This window comes from Myxocyprinus asiaticus, chromosome 10, assembly GCF_019703515.2.
Source record: "Myxocyprinus asiaticus isolate MX2 ecotype Aquarium Trade chromosome 10, UBuf_Myxa_2, whole genome shotgun sequence".
NCBI lineage: Eukaryota > Metazoa > Chordata > Actinopteri > Cypriniformes > Catostomidae > Myxocyprinus > Myxocyprinus asiaticus.
In genome coordinates this window covers 21,459,100-21,480,162 of record NC_059353.1, presented here as the reverse complement: position 1 = coordinate 21,480,162, position 21,063 = coordinate 21,459,100, and the positions used below count along the sequence as shown (strand labels likewise).

The window sequence follows — 21,063 nt, the reverse complement described above, 5'->3', positions numbered from 1 at the left end:
GTTCTACATTACAGAGAAATACTAAACCGTAATAATGAGCCTTTAAAATATACATTTTACTAGCGCATGCACGAAGCGAGCCACAGCGGCACCGGTAAAAGCAGTAATGATTCTGAATATGTTGGAAAAACCAGCAAGGAGACTGTCTGAACATTTTGTTAATTTATAGAGAGAAATGCACATTAGGGTTGTGCCGACAGACGATGATCTCGGGGATAGACGATGGTCAGAGTGATCGCCAATAGCTGATGCCTTTGACGATGTCAAGACGATTTTTGGCTCGTTTTCCCATGTATTAAATTATTATTATTATTATTATTATTATTAGGCTATTATTATTATATCTATAGCCCATAGACACACAGACACGCGCTTGAAGAAACACTTTATTATATTATTAAGAACAGATGACAGCTGTCTATGTGCATGTATGACACGCTGTTTGTAAAAGGTTCTTACTCTTTTTTTGTTTCTGTCTTCTGATTTTCTTTTTTTTTTCTTTTTTTGCCAGAATAATATCTTCTATGAGAATGCTGCAAATGACCTCAGACATCTCAACTCAGGAGGTGCTTTGAGTTCAGTTTGCTTTATTTTTTCCACAGAGCAGTTCATTGTGACCACAACTCTGCAGCCTATACATCTGTGAATAAAATATAAAATAATACAAAAACAGGTTCACCTCGAACCATGATTTATGTTTAAGTGATTATTATCATCATTATAATTATCATTTTTACATTTATAATTGTTTTTATGTCTTCATTTGTGCAAGTAATTTTCCAACCTGCATGTTTAGACAGATACTTACCTGACGGTAAATGGAAAGGTGGTTACTTATATAGCCTATATATATATTATTCTTTTATCACTCCATTATTTGAATTGCTTTTTCATTTCATTTGGAGTGCAATTTGAATTTAGAAATGTATTTGATTTAAGTTTTATTTAATAAATTAATTTAATTTTCAATGCAAAATCACTAAAGCAAGAATATTTACTGATCCCTCAGCCGGTTGCCGATGTAATTGTATATATATATATATATATATATATATATATATATATATATATATATATATATATATACCGTGAAGGAGGGAACAAAACAAATGTATTCACACGCATGATGTATTTTTCCGGACAATGAAATACCCGACCAGTAGAGAATGCACAGATGAAGTAGGTTCTTTGCCAGAGAGATGTTGCCCTTCACAACTGTTGTAAATCAAGGTGTCTTGCTTTATTGTGAGGCTTAACCCTAACCCTGCTTAACAAAAATTACTCCATAGTACACATTTTTCTGCAATCAACCAAGACTCTTCTCATCCGCTAACATTTGGTCGACTATTAGAGGGCAGCCCTAGTATTTAAGCTTAGGATTTACATGGACAGGACCAGTCGATGCACCACAACCTTTATGTCATTTGTGGACATTGTGTCACAAGGAAGGCCCACTGTATTTGACTTTTAAAACCCCTGTTCTAGATAACTAGATAACATGATACCTCAGCTTGAGCTTCCCTCTTGCTTGTGAAATAGGTGGGGTGTGTGACGTTGGCACCGCAGTACATATTAAGGGCTGGTTTTTGGGCAACGCTGCAGAGTTATTGGCCTGATGGAGGGAATGCAGTTTGATATTGGTCTTGTGACTCGAGGTCTGAGGCTATTGGCCAGTTGATAGCCCTCGCTCGCAGTGGCCTGATAGTGGAAAAGTGGGTCATGACTTCTTTTTTGATTTCCCTATAGGCCATCAAAAGTTAAACAAGTCTCATATTGCTGACCAGTGCAGACTCACAAAAAAATATGACCTCCTTACCAGATGTGCATGACTCTACATAGGCCCTTAATTTTAAAACACAATGATATATTAGCTGGTTAAGACTCTTGTGAAATAAGTACCATTCATACTTATACACCATTTTGCACACAGCTGACGCTGACAGTACTGTCCAATACTAAGCACCAAAACTGATTACTTTCATTGTTAAAAAGTTGTATCAACTATGCACCATACTTACACATTTTCAGCTGTATGAAACAATAACAACTGATATTTTTTTTTCTAAGTAATTGCAGAATGTAAAAAGTGTACAAGTTGGTCAAAATATTAAAACAACTTGGAAAGGACTCTTGTGATCAAATAAAGTTATTCTAAAAGAACTCTTTAACAGCCCCTTAGAGCATAAAAGCCTCTGACTTGTCGATAAAGTTGGCTAGCTTTTATAGGTGAGACCGGGGCATGCAGGGAAGTTGTCGCGAGGGCTGTATCTCAACAACAATAATATTCTGAGACAAAAATCCAGTTTCGGAACTATGTGTTTTCTCTAGCAGAGCATTGGTATGTTGGTTTCAAACAGCTACTCCAAAACATTCTTAAATGATAATATTTTTTGTGAATTAAACCCTCCAAAGTTAATTTTCACTATCAGCATACTTTTATGTTATAGCTAAACAAGCTAATATAATCAAACCACACTGACATACTGTACATAAAGTCAAGGGTCAACAATATTTTGAAGACAGATTTTTTTTTTTTTTTTTTTACTGAAAGGTTTAAATGTGTTCTTAGAACAAAGGTATTTTTTATTGAAATTAAGGCATGCAATAACACTTTTTGGGGGCAAGTTGTCACACATGTTTTACATTTTATATGAATGTTTTATAACTACAATGTTTGTTGGTCATAATGTTTTTATATTTTTGTATGTTTCCGTTTCCATTTTTGTTGTTTCATTAATTGTTTGACTTTATAAATTAGGGCAACATGCGTTCAATTAATTTAATCTTTTTCCTGGATAATAATGGTGAAAATGTTCAAGTTTTTTTTTTTTTTTTTTTTTAGCCAAGACTTTAATGTATGTGGCTATGCAGAAATTGACTTGGACAAATAAACTACCCTGAGAAATATTCACTGGAGTAAAAAGTGTGACAAGTAGCCCCAGTCTTCCCTATAAATATTACATCATAAAAGTTGTACAGTAGATGTAAAAGTGTTTTTCCCTTTCTGTTTCTTTTTCTCATGTCATTAATGAAACAGGAAGAAGTGCTGAAAGACCATTTCTTTTTCACAATGATTCCACAAACATAAATGTTCCTGGCCAAATATTATATTGTTGAGCATTCTTTGACCTATGGCCTAGCTGTTTGGCGTAATGCATGTCACGTTTCAGTGGCAGAGTCAGTGCCTTTGGCTTTATTGTTTATTGATTGCACTTTAAGATTTTTTATAAAACCATCAAAGAGGCCAGTATTTTTGGTTAGTTGACATTCAAGTACTGTAGCAAACTGATTGGCAAGCCTAGTTAACTTTTAATCTCTGACTGAAACAGTGGATGATATTTAGCTGGATGATCATCATCATCATCCTGGTTATGTGTACCTGTAATTATGGCCAACACTGACTACAAGCACTTCTGAAGATGATTTTTGTGTGACACATAACACATAATCAACATTAGTCAAAAATAATTGTGAGTACGAAGACCTACATAACACATAAACTTAATCAACATTAGTCAAAAACAGCTTCCATTTCCAAACAATTTCACTCAAATTAATTTTATTTTGTATGTTTCACTTTATTTCACTGAAAGATCAACTTTGAATTGTCAGGTCATCTTCTATGAGGACAGAAACTTCCAGGGTCGCTCTTATGAGTGTATGAGCGACTGTGCTGACATGTCCTCCTACCTGAGCCGCTGTCACTCCTGCAGAGTGGAGAGCGGATGTTTCATGATGTATGATAATCCCAACTACATGGGAAACCAGTATTTCTTCAGGAAGGGCGAGTATGCTGATTACATGTCCATGTTTGGGATGAGTAACTGCATCAGATCCTGCCGTATGATCTCCATGGTGAGTTCGATAAACATTTTGATATATTTTGAATATACTGTATTTAGTATTAACCTCAAAAGAAAGTTAAATTCATCATAATTTAGAAACATCAAGCAGGGAGCTGGTTCTGATTTTAGACAAAAAGTCCTCAAGCTAAAAAAAAGAAAGAAAAAGAACAGAGGATCCTTTCATTGTGATTAATGATGGGGAAAACTAGATTTCTCTAGATTTACATTTTCTTTTGACAGATTTGTCAGGATAAAATTAAATATAATGAACTTATCTCTCAATACAGCACAGAGGATCCTACAGAATGAGAATCTATGAGAGGGAGAACTTCATGGGCCAGATGCACGAGATGATGGATGACTGTGACAACATCATGGACCGTTACCGCATGTCTCACTGCAATTCTTGCCATGTGATGGAAGGTCACTGGCTCATGTATGAGCAGCCCCACTACAGAGGCAGGATGCACTACTTCAGGCCTGGAGAGTACAGGAGCTTCAGCAATATGGGTGGCATGAGATTCATGAGCATGAGGCGTATCATGGATTCTATGTACTAGTGTAAAAGTGTATTGAATAAAATAATTTCTCTACAACACTCAGCATTGTCACCTGAAAATCAGTATTGCCACTAATATTTGCATGAGTATTCCCCAAAAAAGCAGTCATGAGTTTAAAAGACTCACAAAGCAAAGCATGACAAAGAAAAGCACAAAACAAAACACAACAAAACCAAACCAAACATTTTTGTCTTCTTTAGAAGAGTGGATTCTTTTCTCTTTTATATGCTGATGGCTAAAATGCTTTTTAAAATGCTTAAAGGATATGCATAGCAAAATGCTTTGACAACAACTAAAAGCCTCTCAGAGGTAAAATGACATACTCTAGGCCTGGAGAGCATGGCCAGCCTTTAGGCTTTGCTAAAGTGTTTGTCATGAAAATGTGCTTCACCTTTGTAAAAAATATTCATATTAACATTCACAGAACCATGAGGGCTTTCTTTTTACCATGAGATGAGGGCTTTCTTTTTATGAAGAAATCTGGAGAATAGTTCAGACAAATTTATTACAAAAGGAAGTGCTTATTCAATGAAAGTTACACCAATGTTTAAAAATGCTGACATTCTATATACAAACACAACCGATAAAAATATACTTTTACATGCGTCAAGAGCACACCCAACATATTTGAAAAAAAGAGTACATGCAGTTTCATAGGTGAAATAAGTGCACTATGGAGTCTGATTTTGAGATGGAAGTAGACAAAATGTACAAGCAATTTCGTTTGAGAATATATCTGAAAAAGTGTCTTGACGCTCTGGAGAAAGCACCAGACTGATCCCACTGTGAATTCTGCAACAGTAGGTCGACAGTTCTTGAGCTAAACTTGGTAAATTCTGTTAGCTACCGGAATTCTAAGCACTGCCCCCAGTGGCAAAAGCAGGAAGTGTTTTTGAACGTATGGGCATGTGTGAGCTCCAGTTTCTGGGTGAAATGTTCACAGAGTGGCGCCAAACGTGAGTTAAAAGGCTAGGTTTTTTTTAAGTTGTAAATGATGTAATACAGGGAAGAGAAATGCATATTTTATTAACTCTACCCCCTAACACAAACCCCAACCTTAAATCTAACCATCAGTAGTGTAAAATATAATATTAGAGGACATTTTTTTTATATCTGAATCATACTTCATCATCATAACCCTACCCCTAAACCTAACCTAATTTTTACATAAAAAAAAAAAAAAAAAAAAAAATCATTGTTTAGTATGTTTTTTTAAGCGATTTGAATTATGGGGACACTAGAAATGTCCTCATAAACCACATTTATAGCATAATACCCTTGTAATTACCAGTTTGTAACCTAAAAATATTTCCTCGTAAACCACCCAAGCACACTCCATAGGGATGCGAGCGTGCAAGCATCAGCCAAAACAATGACATAACGTTCAAAGAGACTGAACGTGATCCACCTGGTAGCATAATTAAAATTAAACAGTTATGATTGTTTTACTACAAACTTTGAGACTAAACTAAAACTACTTATCAGCTAACATAGCATACTGATACACACATACAGCTACATACTACCGAACTATACCAGACAGTTTACTGTTGCACTGCACTGTTATGTTGCACTATTGTATGTTTAAAAAATAAAATAAAAATCCCTTTATTGTCACTCAACCATATACACAAGTGCAACAGTGGGTGAAAGTTTTGTATGTCATATGTTGTACTACGATCAAGAAACCAGCGTATTTGCTTAAATTGATCCTGTATACCTGACATAGGGAAAATCTTTGAAATTATTTGAAAGTTACGAAGCAAGGTAGCTTGCAATTCGTCAGCGTTAGCAGGCAAGATCAAGTTAGCTAAAATTACACAAATCAATCCTTATGGCACTATATTTCACATGCTTTGCAGTTATGTAAGCTTACCTGTCCAATAAGAAGAACACCAATTCAGGGTCGGTTTTGAGCCCCAAAACTGAACGAAGGTCCCTCCAAGAATCAAATGCCCTGCCGATGTTCACTCTAGTTTTCGCTCGACCACGATCACATTCCCACTTAGCCAGAAGGGATTCAATAGAAGGCTCTCGGGAGCACGCATAAACGTCACACCCTTTGGATTTTCCTGTCAAAACTGACCCGCTCCCTTCACATGAAAATAAGTCTACAGGCTTTAAAAGGCATTTTATTTACCTTCATTTTATTGATCTTTTATGAATTAAGTTACAATATCTGTACCTTGTAATACAAGTTTTAATGTAAGGTGGATCTACAAACTTATTTAGCAACTTTAAAAAAGTTATTTTAAACTTTAAAAACAACCATGGCCTGTTTACTGAGTTCCCTAAACCATTTATTGTATTAATGACTTACCAACATTATTAAGCTATGATAGTGTACCTTAATGTAAAGTACACACCCATGAACCATTTATTAATGACTTGCCAACATTAATAAGCTATGAAATTGTACCTTAATGAAAAGTGGACAACTGTGAACTAATTATTAATGATTTACCAACATTAATAAGCTATGAAAGTATACCTTCATGTAAAGTGGACAGCGGTGAACTATTTATTAATGACTTACTGACATTAGTAACCTATAAAGTCTACATTAATGTAAAATGGACAATTAAAATCATAACAAAAAAATTAGTGCCTAATGCTTTTGTATTAAATTATAAATAATGTACATAAATTAACATACATCATGTAATATAGTCTAATGACCATTTACTGAACTTTATGTAAAGCAAATAAACTGTAAAATGTACCTTTATAAAACAACAATATTTATTTTATTTTATTTTTTTACTTTTTTATGTACTCCATATAAAATGCATCTGGTAAAAAAATGAAGGGTTTGTGGAAAATCAATATATTTTTGATAAACAAGAGAGAATCAGAATGATTCCATGATACATTGCCATAGAAGAGCATCAAGATCTGGAAAGTGTTTTTGCAGAAAACTGTTGGTAAGACACCACTTGGAATAGCACCGTTCATTTTGACATCAAAGTGACAAGGAAAGTGACAAAACACAAACAAAAAAAACTTTAATCTCACTTTAGTATTCTATTCATGATTTAGGTCATGATGCAGCAAAAATATTTACATTTCATGATTTTGATTAAAATAAGTATTAATAATTTCATTATTAAGCATTTATAACATGTGAGTTTAAATTGGCTCACTATTTGGCAAGTATTGCATTAAAATCACTAATGAATGTTTTAATTAGTCATTAATGTATCCCTTTAAAAACACTTTTTAAAGGGAACCTTAATGTAAAGTGTTACCATGACTTCTAACCTTTTTGAACTTCCATGTCAACATAAAATATAAGGTACAGAAAGTCAGTGGAAAAGGATCTCCATGAACACAGTCTTGTATAGCATTACTTAACTTAGTTAAGGGACAAAAAAAAAAAAAAAAAAAAACATAAACATCATTCCAAAACACCAAATCCATATTTTTAAGAGGCGAGAATCTGTATAAACAAATAAGGGGGGAAAACTGCTAATAATTGATACTCTTAAGAATGTATTTAGTGTTTCAATGTTTATTTCACCAATTACAGCAAAAACCTTAGAAATTCTAGAGTCTAGAGAATTCTAGAGAAATTAGACAAATGTGTGTACTAAGTCAAGTCATTTTTATTTGTATAATGCTTTTCACAACACACATAATTTCAAAGCAGCTTTACAGGAAATCATGCATTAACAAAAACAAAAAAATGAAACTGTAATATCTATAATGTTTTACAGTGATCATTGTGTAGTTTGATTAAATAAGATTGTAAAATGTGTATAGAAATTAAATAATTATATAATAATTGTATTTAGAACCCCTGTGAGCAAGCTGAAGGCGACTGTGGCAAGGAACACAAAACTCCATAAGATGTTGGTTAATGGAAAAAAATAATCATGGTAGAAACATCTTGGTTACTGGTGTAACCTCTGTTCCCTGATGGAGGGAACAAGACGTTGTGTCGGTGTAGTGACACTAGGGGTTCACGCTTGAGAGCCCCAATTACCTTTGCTAAATTTATTCAGAAAAGGCCAATGAAAATTGGTAAGTGGAATTTGCATGCCACTCTCCGCCCCGGACATACGGGTATAAAAGGAGATGCCGTGCACCACTCATTCAGAGTTCTGCCTTCATTAAGTAATTTCCCGCCGAGCACCTGCTAGAATAACACTGGGGAAGTGCTCTTCCCTCTCCAGGAGGGAGAGCACTACGGAGACCACATCCTACCAGAGGGAGGTTAACATGTGGAGAATCATTCACATGGACTTACCAACGGGGAAGTTCACATATGGAATGATGCCACTGGGGAGGACCCTATCTATGGAGAGGGTACACAGCAACAGTGGCCGAGGCAGAGCAGAGATCTGACGAGGGGAGACACAGGGTTCACCTGAGGGGAAACCGAACAGTGGAGACGCATCATACGGGATTATCGAGGGGGGAATCACCATATATGGAGCACTGAGCCCAAGTACATGGGCTCACCTGAAAAGGGGCATACCACGAGTACTGGGCCAGGCGGCGTCACTCCTCTGCCGAGTTCGCCACCAAATAGTGCTTAAGGAATTAAAGAGGCATCCAGTGTTCACCAGTTATGGGGAACTATTGTGGACAAGATAGCACACATTATCACCTCAAGAGGGGAAAGGCGCAATGCCAGCGATACATCTGACCGGTTCTATGTGTAGGTTGTAGAAAGGTATTGGATGTAGCCCAACCCGCTGCTCTGCATATGTCTGCTAGAGAGGCGCACCTCGCCAGTGCCCAGGAGGATGCAACACCTCTGGTGGAGTGCGCCCGGACTCCCAAAGGGCACGGCAGTTCTTGTGATTGGTAAGCCAGAGAAATGGAATCCACAATCCAGTGGGACATCTTCTGTTTGGAGACAGCTTTCCCCTTCTGCTGCCCTCCAAAGCAGACAAAGAGCTGCTCCAAGCATCTAAAGCACTGCATGCGGTCCAGATAGTTGCGCAGGGCGCGAACTGGACACAACAACGACAAGGCCAGGTCTTCCTCCTCTGAAGGGAGCACTTGCAGGTTCACCACCTGATCCTGGAAGGGAGTGGTGGGAACTTTGGTCACATAACCAATCATGTAAAAGATCACATGAGAGTGTGCCGGCCCGAACTCCAGGCATTCGCTGGTGACAGAGAGCGCCTGCAGGTCCCCCACCCTCTTGATAGAAGTGAGCGCCACCAAGAGGGCCGTCTTCAGGGACAAAGTGCTGAGCTCGGCCTGCTCCAGGGGCTCAAAGTGGGCTCTCTGTAAGGCAGGTAGGACCACAGAGAGATCCCAAGAGGGAATCAGGCGCGGTCTAGGGGGATTCAATCTCTTTGCGCCTTTGAGGAACATAATGATCAGGTCATGCTGTCGAGAGGGTCTCCCATCCAGTGTATCTTGATATGCTGCAATAGCAGCCACGTACACCTTCAGGGTAGAGGGAGACAGCCGTCTCTCCAGTCCTTCTTGTAGAAAGGACAACACAGACCCGATGCGCATCTCTGTGGATCTTCCCCGCGGGAAGAACACCAATTCACAAAGAGATGCACTTCAGAGCATACAGCCACCTCGTGGAGGGGGCTCTGGCCTGAGTGATCATGTCTACTACCACTGAAGGAAGGCCTGCTAGGTCCTCCACATCCCGTCCAGGAGCCAGACATGGAGATTCAAGAGGTCTGGCCACGGGTGCCGGAGCATGCCCTGTCCCTGAGTGAGAAGGTCCTGCCTCAGGGGAATGCGCCAGGGAGGGGATACTGCCAGGATCATCAGGTCTGAAAACCAAGTCCGGTTGGGCCAGTATCGCGCAACCATCAGGACTTGTTGCCGTCCTCCCTGACTTTGCACAACATCTGTGCAATGAGGCTCACTGGGGGAAAGGCGTACTTGCGCAGCCCCCGAGGCCAGCTGTGCGCCAAGGCATCCGTGCCGAGGGGAGCTTCGGACAGGGAGTACCAAAGGGGGCAGTGAGAGGACTCTTGGGAGGTGAACAGGTCCACCTGAGCCTCTCTGAATCTCTCCCAAATCAGCTGGACTGCACGGGGGTGGAGTCTCCACTCTCCGCGGAGCGTTACCTGCCATGAGAGAGCGTCTGCTTCATAGTTGAGGATGCTCGGGAGGTGAGTGGCTTGCAGAGACTTCAATGTCTGCTGACTCCAAAGGAGGAGGTGGCGGGCGAGTTGTGACATGCAACGTGAGCATACCCCGCCCCGGTGGTTTATGTACGCCACAGTCGCTGTGTTGTCTGTCCGGATCAACACGTACTTGCCCTGAATCAATGGCTGAAGCCTCTGCAGGGTCAGTGATACTGCCAGTAACTCTAGGCGGTTGATGTGCCATTGCAGGCAGGGCCCTGTCCAAAGCCCCGATACTGCCTGCCCGTTGCACACAGCGCCTCAGCCCGAATTCGAGGCATCTGTCATGACCACAACGCGCCTCAAGACCTGCTCTAAGGGAACCCTAGTCCGTAGAAACACCAGGTCTGACGAAGGATTGAAAGTTTGACGGCACCGGGGCATGATAGTCAAGCACTGGGTGTTGTAGCGCCATGCCCACCTTGGGACTCAAATCTGTAGCCAGTGCTGGAGTGGTCTCATATGCATCAACTTGTCCAAAAAACAAGTCTGAATGAGTGGTGCATGCCATCTCCTTTTATACCCGTATGTCCGGGGTGGAGAATGGCATGCAAATTCCACTCGCCAATTTTCATTGGCCTTTTCTGAGTAAAGCAAAGGTGACTGGGGCTCTCAAGATCGAACCCCTAGTGTAACTACATCGACACAATGTCTAGTGAGTGACAGACAGGGAACCAGGCTCACTGTGGGAGCCAGTTCCCCTCTGGCTAAACAACATGAATATAATGCCAATATTAGTTATTTGCAGAGTAGGGAGGGTTACTTTTGAAATGTATTCCACTACAGATTACAGAATACATGCTGTAAAATTTCATTTGTAATGTATTCCGTTAGATTACTCAAGGTCAGTAATGTATTCTAAATACTTTGGATTACTTCTTCAGCAGATGGTAGATTTTTTCACTTGTTTTTACTATAAAAACTCTGCCAGTACAGTAAGACAAAATACACATGTTAAAAATACATTCACTGAAAAACCTAAATGTCTTATGCAGTGTTGTTTCTAAAACAAGATAAATAAAATGTATATTGTTTTAAGGATTTTTAAATATTTTTACAGGAAAACAATACAAAAATTATTATCAAGAATATGATTTTTGCCATAATATCAAAGGTCATAATAGAAAAAAAGAAATTATGATCTAACGTGAATTTTCTTGATAAAAAAATATGATTGTGCCTGGTAACGTGCATGTAAAATGGCTAGAAATAAAATTTTAACTTAGCATAAAGCTGACAATTTATACAAGGTTTATTTATATTTCTTGTGCTCCAAATTTACTTCAAACTTACTTCTCTGTCTGCTCGTATAAATGTAACACATTATAAGAAAGTGTTTCACCACTGTTCAAATGCACTTTGGATCGCATCATTTATTTGTATAAATGTTTTCTATCTAAAAGGACTAAATATTAAATGAAACAAATGACAATAAAATGCAAAGTAATCTCTTCAGTAATCAAAATACTTTTTGAATGTAACTGTGTTCTAATTACCAATGATTTAAATCGTAACTGTAGTGGAATAGTTACTTATATTTTGTATTTTAAATACATAATCCCATTACATGTATTCTGTTACTCCCCAACCCTGGTTATTTGTGTGCAGTGCAAGTCATGGTTTAATTTGTAAATTAAGTAAGCGTTAAGGTCCAGTGTTTTACAAAAAAAAAAAAAATATTTTTATTTTTTTAAGAACTTTAAGATTAATGACTAATGTCTTTGAAGTCAATCCTGGATTAACTGCAGAAGTTTACATAGATGCATTTTTCTTTATTAGTTGGCTTATGAAGGCTTTTGTTGGCAATTAAATTTTAGTCTATGTATTCCATTTCAAGAGTGTAGTCCATCAATAAACAAAGGTGATGCAGGCAGAGATTAATGTGGTGCATTGCAGTTCAAATGCAGGTCATTTCAGTGAGGTTTGGTGCTGGTCCATCCTAAATCCAAGGTTCAGGCAGTGGCATATGTAGTATCCGATGTCTTACAGTTGTAGTTGGAATCAGTTGATCAGTTGATTGTTGTCATCTCTCAGTGCCACGTAGCAGTGGAGTTGGACACCAAGCAGGAATGGAGCTGGATCTGACAGGCTATGGTAACCTCGGGATATGAATGGAAACAAATTGAATAATATTAGCATAGATGCCATTCTATTTTATGCAGAGTTATAGATCATGATGGATGTTTCTGGTTCCGGCAGACCTAAGTAAAGAAGCCTAATTGTGAGTTGAAGGATAAATTAGGTGTATGCCTGGCTAAATAGATGAGTCTTTAGTCTAGACTTAAACTGAGTGAGTGTGTCTGCATCCCGACAGTATTAGGAAGACTATTCCATAGTTTAGTAGCCAAGTATGAAAAGGATCTCCCTCTTTTTGTGGATTTTGATATTCTTGGAATTATTAACAAGCCAGAATTTTGTGATCGTAATGAATGTGACAGAATATAGCGTGTCAGAAGGTCACTTAAGTACTGTGGAGCTAGACCATTCAAAGCTTTGTATGTAGTTAAAAGAACTGTAAAATTAATATGAAATTTAACAGCTAGCCAATGTAATGACAATAAAATTGGACTAATATGATAATATTTCTTGGTTCTAGTCAGCACTCTGGAAGCTGCATTTTGAACCAATTGAAGAACAATCCTCCCAGTAATGCATTACAATAATCTAGTCTTGAGGTCATGAACACATGAATAAATTTTTGTAGTGCATATGTTGTAATTTAGCAATATTTCTCAGGTGGAAGAATGCTGTTCTACAAACATTGGAAATTTGATTTTCAAAGGACAGATTGTCAGAATTGAGTAGAAGGAAATTTTTGGCAATCCAATCTTTGATTTCATTGAATTTTTGTTGGGTTTAAAAGAACTATAAAGTTGGGTATCATCTGCATAACAGTGGAAACTTAGTCCATGATTCCTGATAATATCTCCCAGGGGAAGCATGTATAAGAGAAAAGCAGAGGTCCTAAAACTAATCCCTGTGGCACTCCATACTTAACTTTTGTTTGATTTGACAATTCCTCATTTATACATACAAGGTGGTACTGGTCTGATAAATAGGACCTAAACCATGCTAATGCAAGTCCACTAATGCCAACATAATTCTCCTGCCTATTCAAGAGAATGTCATGATCTATCATGTCGAAGGCAGCACTAAGATCTAAAAGCACTAGAAGAGAAATGCAGCCGCGATCAGATGATAAGAGCAATTAATTTATAACTCTGATAAGTGCAGTCTCTGTACTGTGATGGGGCCTAAATCCTGACTGAAATTGTTCATATATTCCATTTCTCTGTAGAAATGAACATAGTTGGGAGGACTTTACCATTTCTAGTATTTTCGACATAAATGGTAGATTTGAAATCGGTCTGTAATTAGCCAATTCTCTAGGATCAAGCTGTGGCTTCTTAATAAGCGGTTTGATAACTGCCATTTTAAAGTTTCTTGTGACATGTCCTAAGGATAGCGAGGAGTTAATAATATTAAGAAGAGGTTCTGAGATTACTGGGAATACCTCTTTTAAGAGCTTAGTTGATATTGGATCAAACATATATGTTGTGGCTTTTGATTTTTTGACAAGTTTTGTTAGCTCTTCATGACCTATGACAGTGAAGGATATAAGTTGCTCGTTAGCAAAATTATGAGACACTGTTTTCTGAGGTGCTGTGACAGTTGATTGCATAGTTCCAATTTTAATTCTGATTATTTCAATTTGATCAGTAAAATAATTAATGAAGCCATTACTATTGTGCTGCGATGGAATATCTGGTTCAGTTGATGCTTTATTCCTAACCAATTTAGCCACAGTATTGAATAAACACCTAGGTTTGATGTGGTTATTTTCTATGAGTTTGCTAAAAATATGCTGACCTGGCGCAGATTTTAGTGCCTGTCTGTAGCTACAGACACTATCCTTATTTCCTATTCTTCCACTTGCGCGCCCTTTTCCAAGCTGCTGTCTTGAGTGTGATCATTGTACCATGGTGTGAGGCTTTTTTCTTTAATTTTCTTTAATTGAAGGGGGCGACATTATCAAGAGTGCTAGAGAAGACTGTAGTTATATTTTCTGTTATTTCATCAAGTTCTTCTAGACTTTTTGGCTTACTGAGTATGTGAGACTATTCTGGAAGATTACTAGTGAAGCTATCTTTAGTGGTCAAAAGAATAGTTCTACCTGAACGATACGTGTTATAGATTGAATGACATTAGCTTATCATAACAAACAAAAGACGAGGTAATGATCTGAGATGTCACCACTCTGCAGTCAAATTTCTATAGTATCAACATCAACTCCATATGACAGAATTAAATCTAGTGTATGATTATGGTGATAAGTTGGTCCTGTCACATTTTGTCTGACTCCAAGAGAGTTGAGGATATTGATAAATGCTAATCCCAGTGTGTCATTTTCATTATCTATGTGAACGTTGAAGTCACCAACAATTAAAGATCTATCTACAGTATCTCTTAGATCAGACAGAAAATTTGCAAATTCACCAAGGAAACCAGAGTAACGCCCGGGTGATCTATATATTGTAGCAAGGGCAAAAGACGACAGAGATTTTTTATTTATATCTGACGGTGTCATAAGAAGCATTATTAGTTCAAAAGACTTAAACTTATATCATGTCCTCTGAGTAACACCAAAAACTTCACTGTAAACTGTAGCAACACCTCCTCCTAGACCCTTTAGACGAGGCTCATGTTTATAACAATAACCTGGGGGAGTCGATTCATTTAAACTAATATATTCATCTGGTTTAAGCCAGGTTTCAGTCAAACAGAGTGCATCCAAAATATGATCTGTAATAATTTCATTTACAATTAGTGTTTTGGTAGAAAGAGATCTAATGTTTAGTAGCCCTACCTTTATATGATGTTTATCTTCAATTTATTTTATTTATTTATTTATCAATTTTTTTCTAAACGATTTAGTGAAAGTTTTGTGTTTGGTAGTTCGTGGAACAGACAGTATCTATGTGATATCTAGGTGATACAGTCTCTATGTGTTGTAGTTTACTAAGGTCTAGACTCTAAGCTTTAGCTAGAATGGCCTCTATTCCAACATGCACAGTCAGGAATTGACTAACAATAGACACTGTGTAGTCTTTAGTCTTGGTACGGGTATAAAGGTACGGGTGACAACAGTCAGTCAACAAACAGAATCAGCTTCAGCTTCTCCTTTGTGGAACTACTGAGAATCAGCAAGCACAACCATGATGGGCAAGGTAAACTTGGTTCCAGCTCCCATTTCTACACACTTTCACTTAAATTACTTTAGTTTGATATACAGTTTTTCACTTCAAATCACTAAACAATTAACTTTGAATTTTTTAGGTCATTTTCTACGAGGACAGGAACTTCCAGGGTCGCTCTTATGAATGTATGGGCGACTGTGCTGACATGTCCTCCTACCTGAGCCGCTGTCACTCTTGCAGAGTGGAAAGCGGATGCTTCATGATGTATGATCATCCCAACTACATGGGAAATCAGTATTTCTTCAGAAAGGGCGAGTATGCTGATTACATGTCCATGTTTGGAATGAGCAACTGCATCAGGTCCTGCCGTATGATCTCCATGGTGAGCTCTATTTTGATATTTTTGTAATCAATGAACTTGAAGTAATTTTCTTAAAGAAAATTATTTGGAAAAATAAATTTGTGCAATGAGACAAAATATTAAAATCCTTTTGCTCAAAAGGCACAGAGGCCTTTACTTGATAAACTTAAATATAATGGACTCCTCTCCCAATACAGCACAGGGGATCCTACAGAATGAGGATCTATGAGAGGGAGAACTTCATGGGCCAGATGTACGAGCTGATGGACGACTGTGACAACATCATGGACCGCTACCGCATGTCTCACTGCAATTCTTGCCATGTGATGGAAGGTCACTGGCTCATGTATGAACAGCCCCACTACAAAGGGAGGATGCACTACTTCAGGCCTGGAGAGTACAGGAGCTTCAGCAATATGGGTGGCATGAGATTCATGAGCATGAGGCGTATCATGGATTCTTGGTACTAGTTTTCTAGTGTTTCAATAAAATAATTTCTCCACAACACAAAAAACTGTGTCTTGAAAATCACTTGACCCTTGGGTTTGTAGGGTCCTATGTGAGACCATGAAAATATGATCCACCAGAGTAAAAACTGTCATAAAAAATTCTGCTTGGATTTTTTATTTAGTTTAATTTGTACCACATTTTATTATAGAAATCATTCCAAAGAAGCTTTGTGAAAAAATAATAATTATAATAATAATGTCTTATTATAAAAGTACCTTAATAGTGCTCACTGCCCCAAAGAGCACTATTATGGATAACTCATAGTTAAATGTTTTTTAAATTATTGACGGCATCACAGATGCAGGATGATGTTTTCCAGACTTGGAGAGCAGGGCTGGCCCTTGAATTTGTAGGTCCTTAGGCAAGAACATGAAAATGGGCTCCACCAGTGTTAAAATTAATCATAACATTCTTAGAACCAATGCAAAAAGGAGATTCAGCTAAGAGGAGGGCAGCTAAGAATTTGTCACCAATTATAATGAATAAATGTTGAACATAAATGTGAAATGTAAAATAAAGTAGGTACTCTAAAACTAGGTATTCTACAAAAAACTAGAAACTAGGTGTTCTAAGAAAAATGTAAGGGGTTCTTGTTTTGGCAAAATTCACTGCCACAATGTCCCATCAAGGGCCTCAGTACACTATCCCAAGTCAAAAAACTCTCCCTCTGTCTCAGCGATGTTCTGGTGCAGAGATTTGGCTAGGGCCAATAGGAGCCTCAAGGGTCTTAAAGGGCCAATAAAGGGCCTCAATAAATTTCCCAGAGTAAAAAGAGTCAATCCTCATGTCTCTACAATCTTCCCCATGTCTCTTTCACCAAAATATGGCTGGTACAATCTTCTGGTGCTAAAATAGGGCTGGATCATGTTGCTATTTGTTTGCTAGGGTGCTCTGGATGGTTGCTAGAGAGTGGGTAAAAAGAAACAAGGTTGTTACTGAATGGCTGCCTGAGTCAAATGAGCCTACCCCCAAGTCTCTTTGAAATGAATATTTTTGATCATTTAGAAATGTCATAGCACACATCTCCTCAACAAGCCACATGATTTGAACCATCATTCAAATCCATAGCACACACAGTGTGGGACGAATTACGCACCAAAGTTTCTTCCTGGAAATAGAAGAATTAGGTTAGGAATTTTAGAGAATCCCTAAACGAAGGTCAGAGCAGTAGTAAGAGTGGCACCTTGCTAAAGCAAGCATCACTGATTATCTAAAAGTAATACATTATTATTGTTTTCTACAATATATATTAATATAGTTGTACTGTTGTAAGATACTGTAGCAATCCATCCTATGACCATATGAAGGATGCAGGTGGTGATGAGTCTTGCATTTGCACTCTGAGAATTCCACCAGCAGGTGCTTAAGATGTAGCACTCTTAAAAGAGGGACTCACTGCGAGTCTTGTTTTTAGAGAAATCTATCGAAATTTTGTGAGATTTATGCCTAAAACAAGAAATAACTATTTGCCAATGGGGTAAGAAAAATAAACTTGTTTTGAATTAAGTTTATTTTCTTACCCCACTGGCAAATATTTTTTGTTTATAGAATAAATCTCACAAATTATTCAAAACAATCCTTAATATGATTATAATAAAATAATATATTCTCAATATAAAATAGTTTCTTTTTTTGCATTGGTTCTATGAATTTTATGTTTAATGTTAACACTGGTAGACCCCATTTTCATGATCTTGCCTAAGGTCCTACAAATCCACAAGCCAGCCCTGCTCTCCAAGTCTGGAAAACCTCATCCTGCTTCTGTGATGCCATCAGTAATTTAAAAACATTTTACTATGACTATCCTTTAAAAGGATGTTAGTCTTCATGTAAATCCAAATGTAAAACAGAAAAAGAACCACCTCTTCTAATCTCAAGAGCTATATTTTCTTTTATTTGTGAGTCTGTTTAACTCATAAGGAAAAACAATTCACCAGGTAACATTTTTTTAGGTGTCTTAATGCCTTCTGAATATATGTCCTACAAATACAGTATATATTTTTTCTCTCTCAAAATTTGTTGAAGAAATTTCACAGTGCGGTTCAGGGCTTCCGTAATCTCATGAGGTGTTTTTGGAGGATTACTCATGAAAATACTAGTGGCAACAATGATTTTCATGACACACTGTTTGCATTGTAGAGAAATTATTTTATTGAAACAGTAGAACACTAGTACCAAGAATCCATGATACGCCTCATGCTCATGAATCTCATGCCACCCATATTGCTGAAGCTCCTGTACTCTCCAGGCCTGAAGTAGTGCATCCTCCCTTTGTAGTGGGGCTGCTCATACATGAGCCAGTGACCGTCCATCACATGGCAAGAATTGCAGTGAGACATGCGGTAGCGGTCCATGATGTTGTCACAGTCGTCCATCAGCTCGTACATCTGGCCCATGAAGTTCTCCCTCTCGTAGATCCTCATTCTGTAGGATCCTTTGTGCTGTATTAGGAGAGTAGTGCATTATATTTAAGTTAATTTTGAAGAATGTCAAGCATCAAATGTAAAACATAAATGCAGAGCAATATAGTTCTGCCTCTCATCCAATATCATCAGTTTGTGATAGCACATATCAACTGTCAATCCTCTGGGCTTTTTTAACTAAAGGAAAAAAATAATAATTTTAGACTATGTTGCCAAATGATAATAAATTGAATATTCCTTTAAGACAACTGCCTCAAGAGACTTGACAACAAATTCTTCAAAATGTACATGGAGCTCACCATGGAGATCATACGGCAGGACCTGATGCAGTTGCTCATTCCAAACATTGACATGTAATCAGCATACTCGCCCTTCCTGAAGAAATACTGGTTTCCCATGTAGTTGGGATTATCATACATCATGAAACATCCGCTCTCCACTCTGCAGGAGTGACAGCGGCTCATGTAGGAGGACATGTCAGCACAGTCATTCATACACTCGTAAGAGCGACCCTGGAAGTTTCTGTCCTCATAGAAGATGACCTGAATTTTCAAAGTTGATCTTTCAGTGAAATAAAGTGAAACACACAAAATCGAATTCATTTGAGTGAAATTGTTTGGAAATGGAAGCTGGAACCAAGTTTACCTTGCCCATCATGGTTGCGCTAGCTGATCCTCAGTAGTTCCACAAAGGAGAAGCTGAAGCTGATTCTGCTTGTTGACTGCCTGCTGTCACCTGTACCTTTATACCCGTACCAAGACTAAAGACTACACAGTGTCCATTGTTAGTCAATTCCTGACTGTGCAAGTTGGAATAGAGGCCATTCTAGCTAAAGCTTTGAATATAGATCTTAGTAATCACATTTGTCAGGGTTCTAGATTTTCTATCTTAAGTATATTTGCTTAAAATAAAGCATTTTAAATGCTGCTATAAAACACTACAAAAACTCTAAAAGTAAAAAAATACTAATTATTGAGCCTGTTTACACTCTCATTTCACTCTCTAAGAGAGGGAGGGCACTCATCAAAACTGATAAGCACACATACATCCCTGTTATTTGCTATGTTTAACCCCTTTTTAACCCTTGTGTGTATTTATGTTCCGTTTGTCCTTGCCTAACATTTGGAGAGTTGTCTGACTTAATGTCTTTGTTCTCTTTTGACATCCAGTCCTGGATTTCATATTTAAAGTTAATTAGAAACACCACTTTGGTTCAAACTCTTACTCACCTGAGCCTTATTATTATACCAACACCATTTCTGTTGACTGTCTGTACCTGTAATTTTATTCCAACATGGAAGTTCATAAAGATTACAATTCAGTGAGTTACTTTTAAGTTTTTATCCTAGGCTCTGTCCATCCACAGAAGGGGCGTTATCTGTGATCAGAGTCAATGGGCAAAACCAAGAGACAGTGATGAATATCTTAGTTCACTGGTCCCAGTGCACCGCATCATTAGACGCACACACTTTTCTTCATGGTGAGCACAAACAGTAATATTCATGAAACTCCTTATATGTAAGACACAGAATAGTAACTACCACATAATGAAGCAAATTAATTGCAACTACTTATTTAATCATGGCTTTAAATACTACAGCATACTAGCAAATGTGTTTGGAATGAACTATTTAATTGCACTATAACAACATTTTAGTGCAATTAACTCTTGAAATCTGTCTGAATTAATATGCAGTGTTTTACAAGGACACTCATTTGCTTTGGTTCTATAAATGCAAAACCATTTAAAACCAACAGCATTGTCATCAGAGAAGTGCGTCGCCATAAAAACATAAGGTTTAAACTCTCGATGTTGCTACTCTTGTAAGATTCCTTAGCAGAAACAACAATGGTACTCTACAGGGAGAGTGAACATATGAGTCCTTAAGAATGGGAATTGTTAGTTACAGACACATTTGATAGTATGCAGTATAAGTATGTAGGAGCAATTTTTCATTATTAAATATAAATAATAATAAACAACACACATGTTGCCACATGATCGCAACACCCAGTGTGCTTGGCTTTTTGCTACTAATGTAATGTTTTAATAATC

The 21,063-nt window shown here is 37.7% G+C and overlaps 3 protein-coding genes across 3 annotated transcripts in view; 2 read left to right on the top strand and 1 right to left on the bottom strand.

Annotated features, from left to right (window-relative positions):
* The window catches only part of LOC127447014 (gamma-crystallin M2-like), a 32,015-nt gene extending 27,572 nt beyond the window's left edge, over positions 1–4,443 (top strand). The window contains exon 3 of the mRNA XM_051708456.1: positions 4,133–4,443. Coding sequence (XP_051564416.1) covers positions 4,133–4,405 — 273 coding nt within the window. The 3' untranslated portion in view covers positions 4,406–4,443. The remainder of the gene's footprint in view (positions 1–4,132) is intronic.
* Positions 4,444–15,657: 11,214 nt separating this feature from the next.
* On the top strand, positions 15,658–16,588 carry LOC127447018 (gamma-crystallin M2-like). The gene is made up of 3 exons (XM_051708460.1): positions 15,658–15,743; positions 15,853–16,095; positions 16,272–16,588. The coding sequence occupies exons 1-3, from the start codon at positions 15,732–15,734 to the stop codon at positions 16,542–16,544; spliced, it is 528 nt and encodes a 175-aa protein (XP_051564420.1). The 5' UTR covers positions 15,658–15,731; the 3' UTR covers positions 16,545–16,588.
* A 2,123-nt stretch (positions 16,589–18,711) lies between these two features.
* On the bottom strand, positions 18,712–19,735 carry LOC127447020 (gamma-crystallin M2-like). The gene is made up of 3 exons (XM_051708462.1): positions 19,653–19,735; positions 19,307–19,549; positions 18,712–19,025 (listed from the first exon to the last, which is right to left on the bottom strand). Exons 1-3 carry the CDS (start codon positions 19,662–19,664, stop codon positions 18,753–18,755), a joined length of 528 nt encoding a protein of 175 aa, XP_051564422.1. The 5' UTR covers positions 19,665–19,735; the 3' UTR covers positions 18,712–18,752.
* Between the last annotated feature and the right edge of the window lie 1,328 nt (positions 19,736–21,063).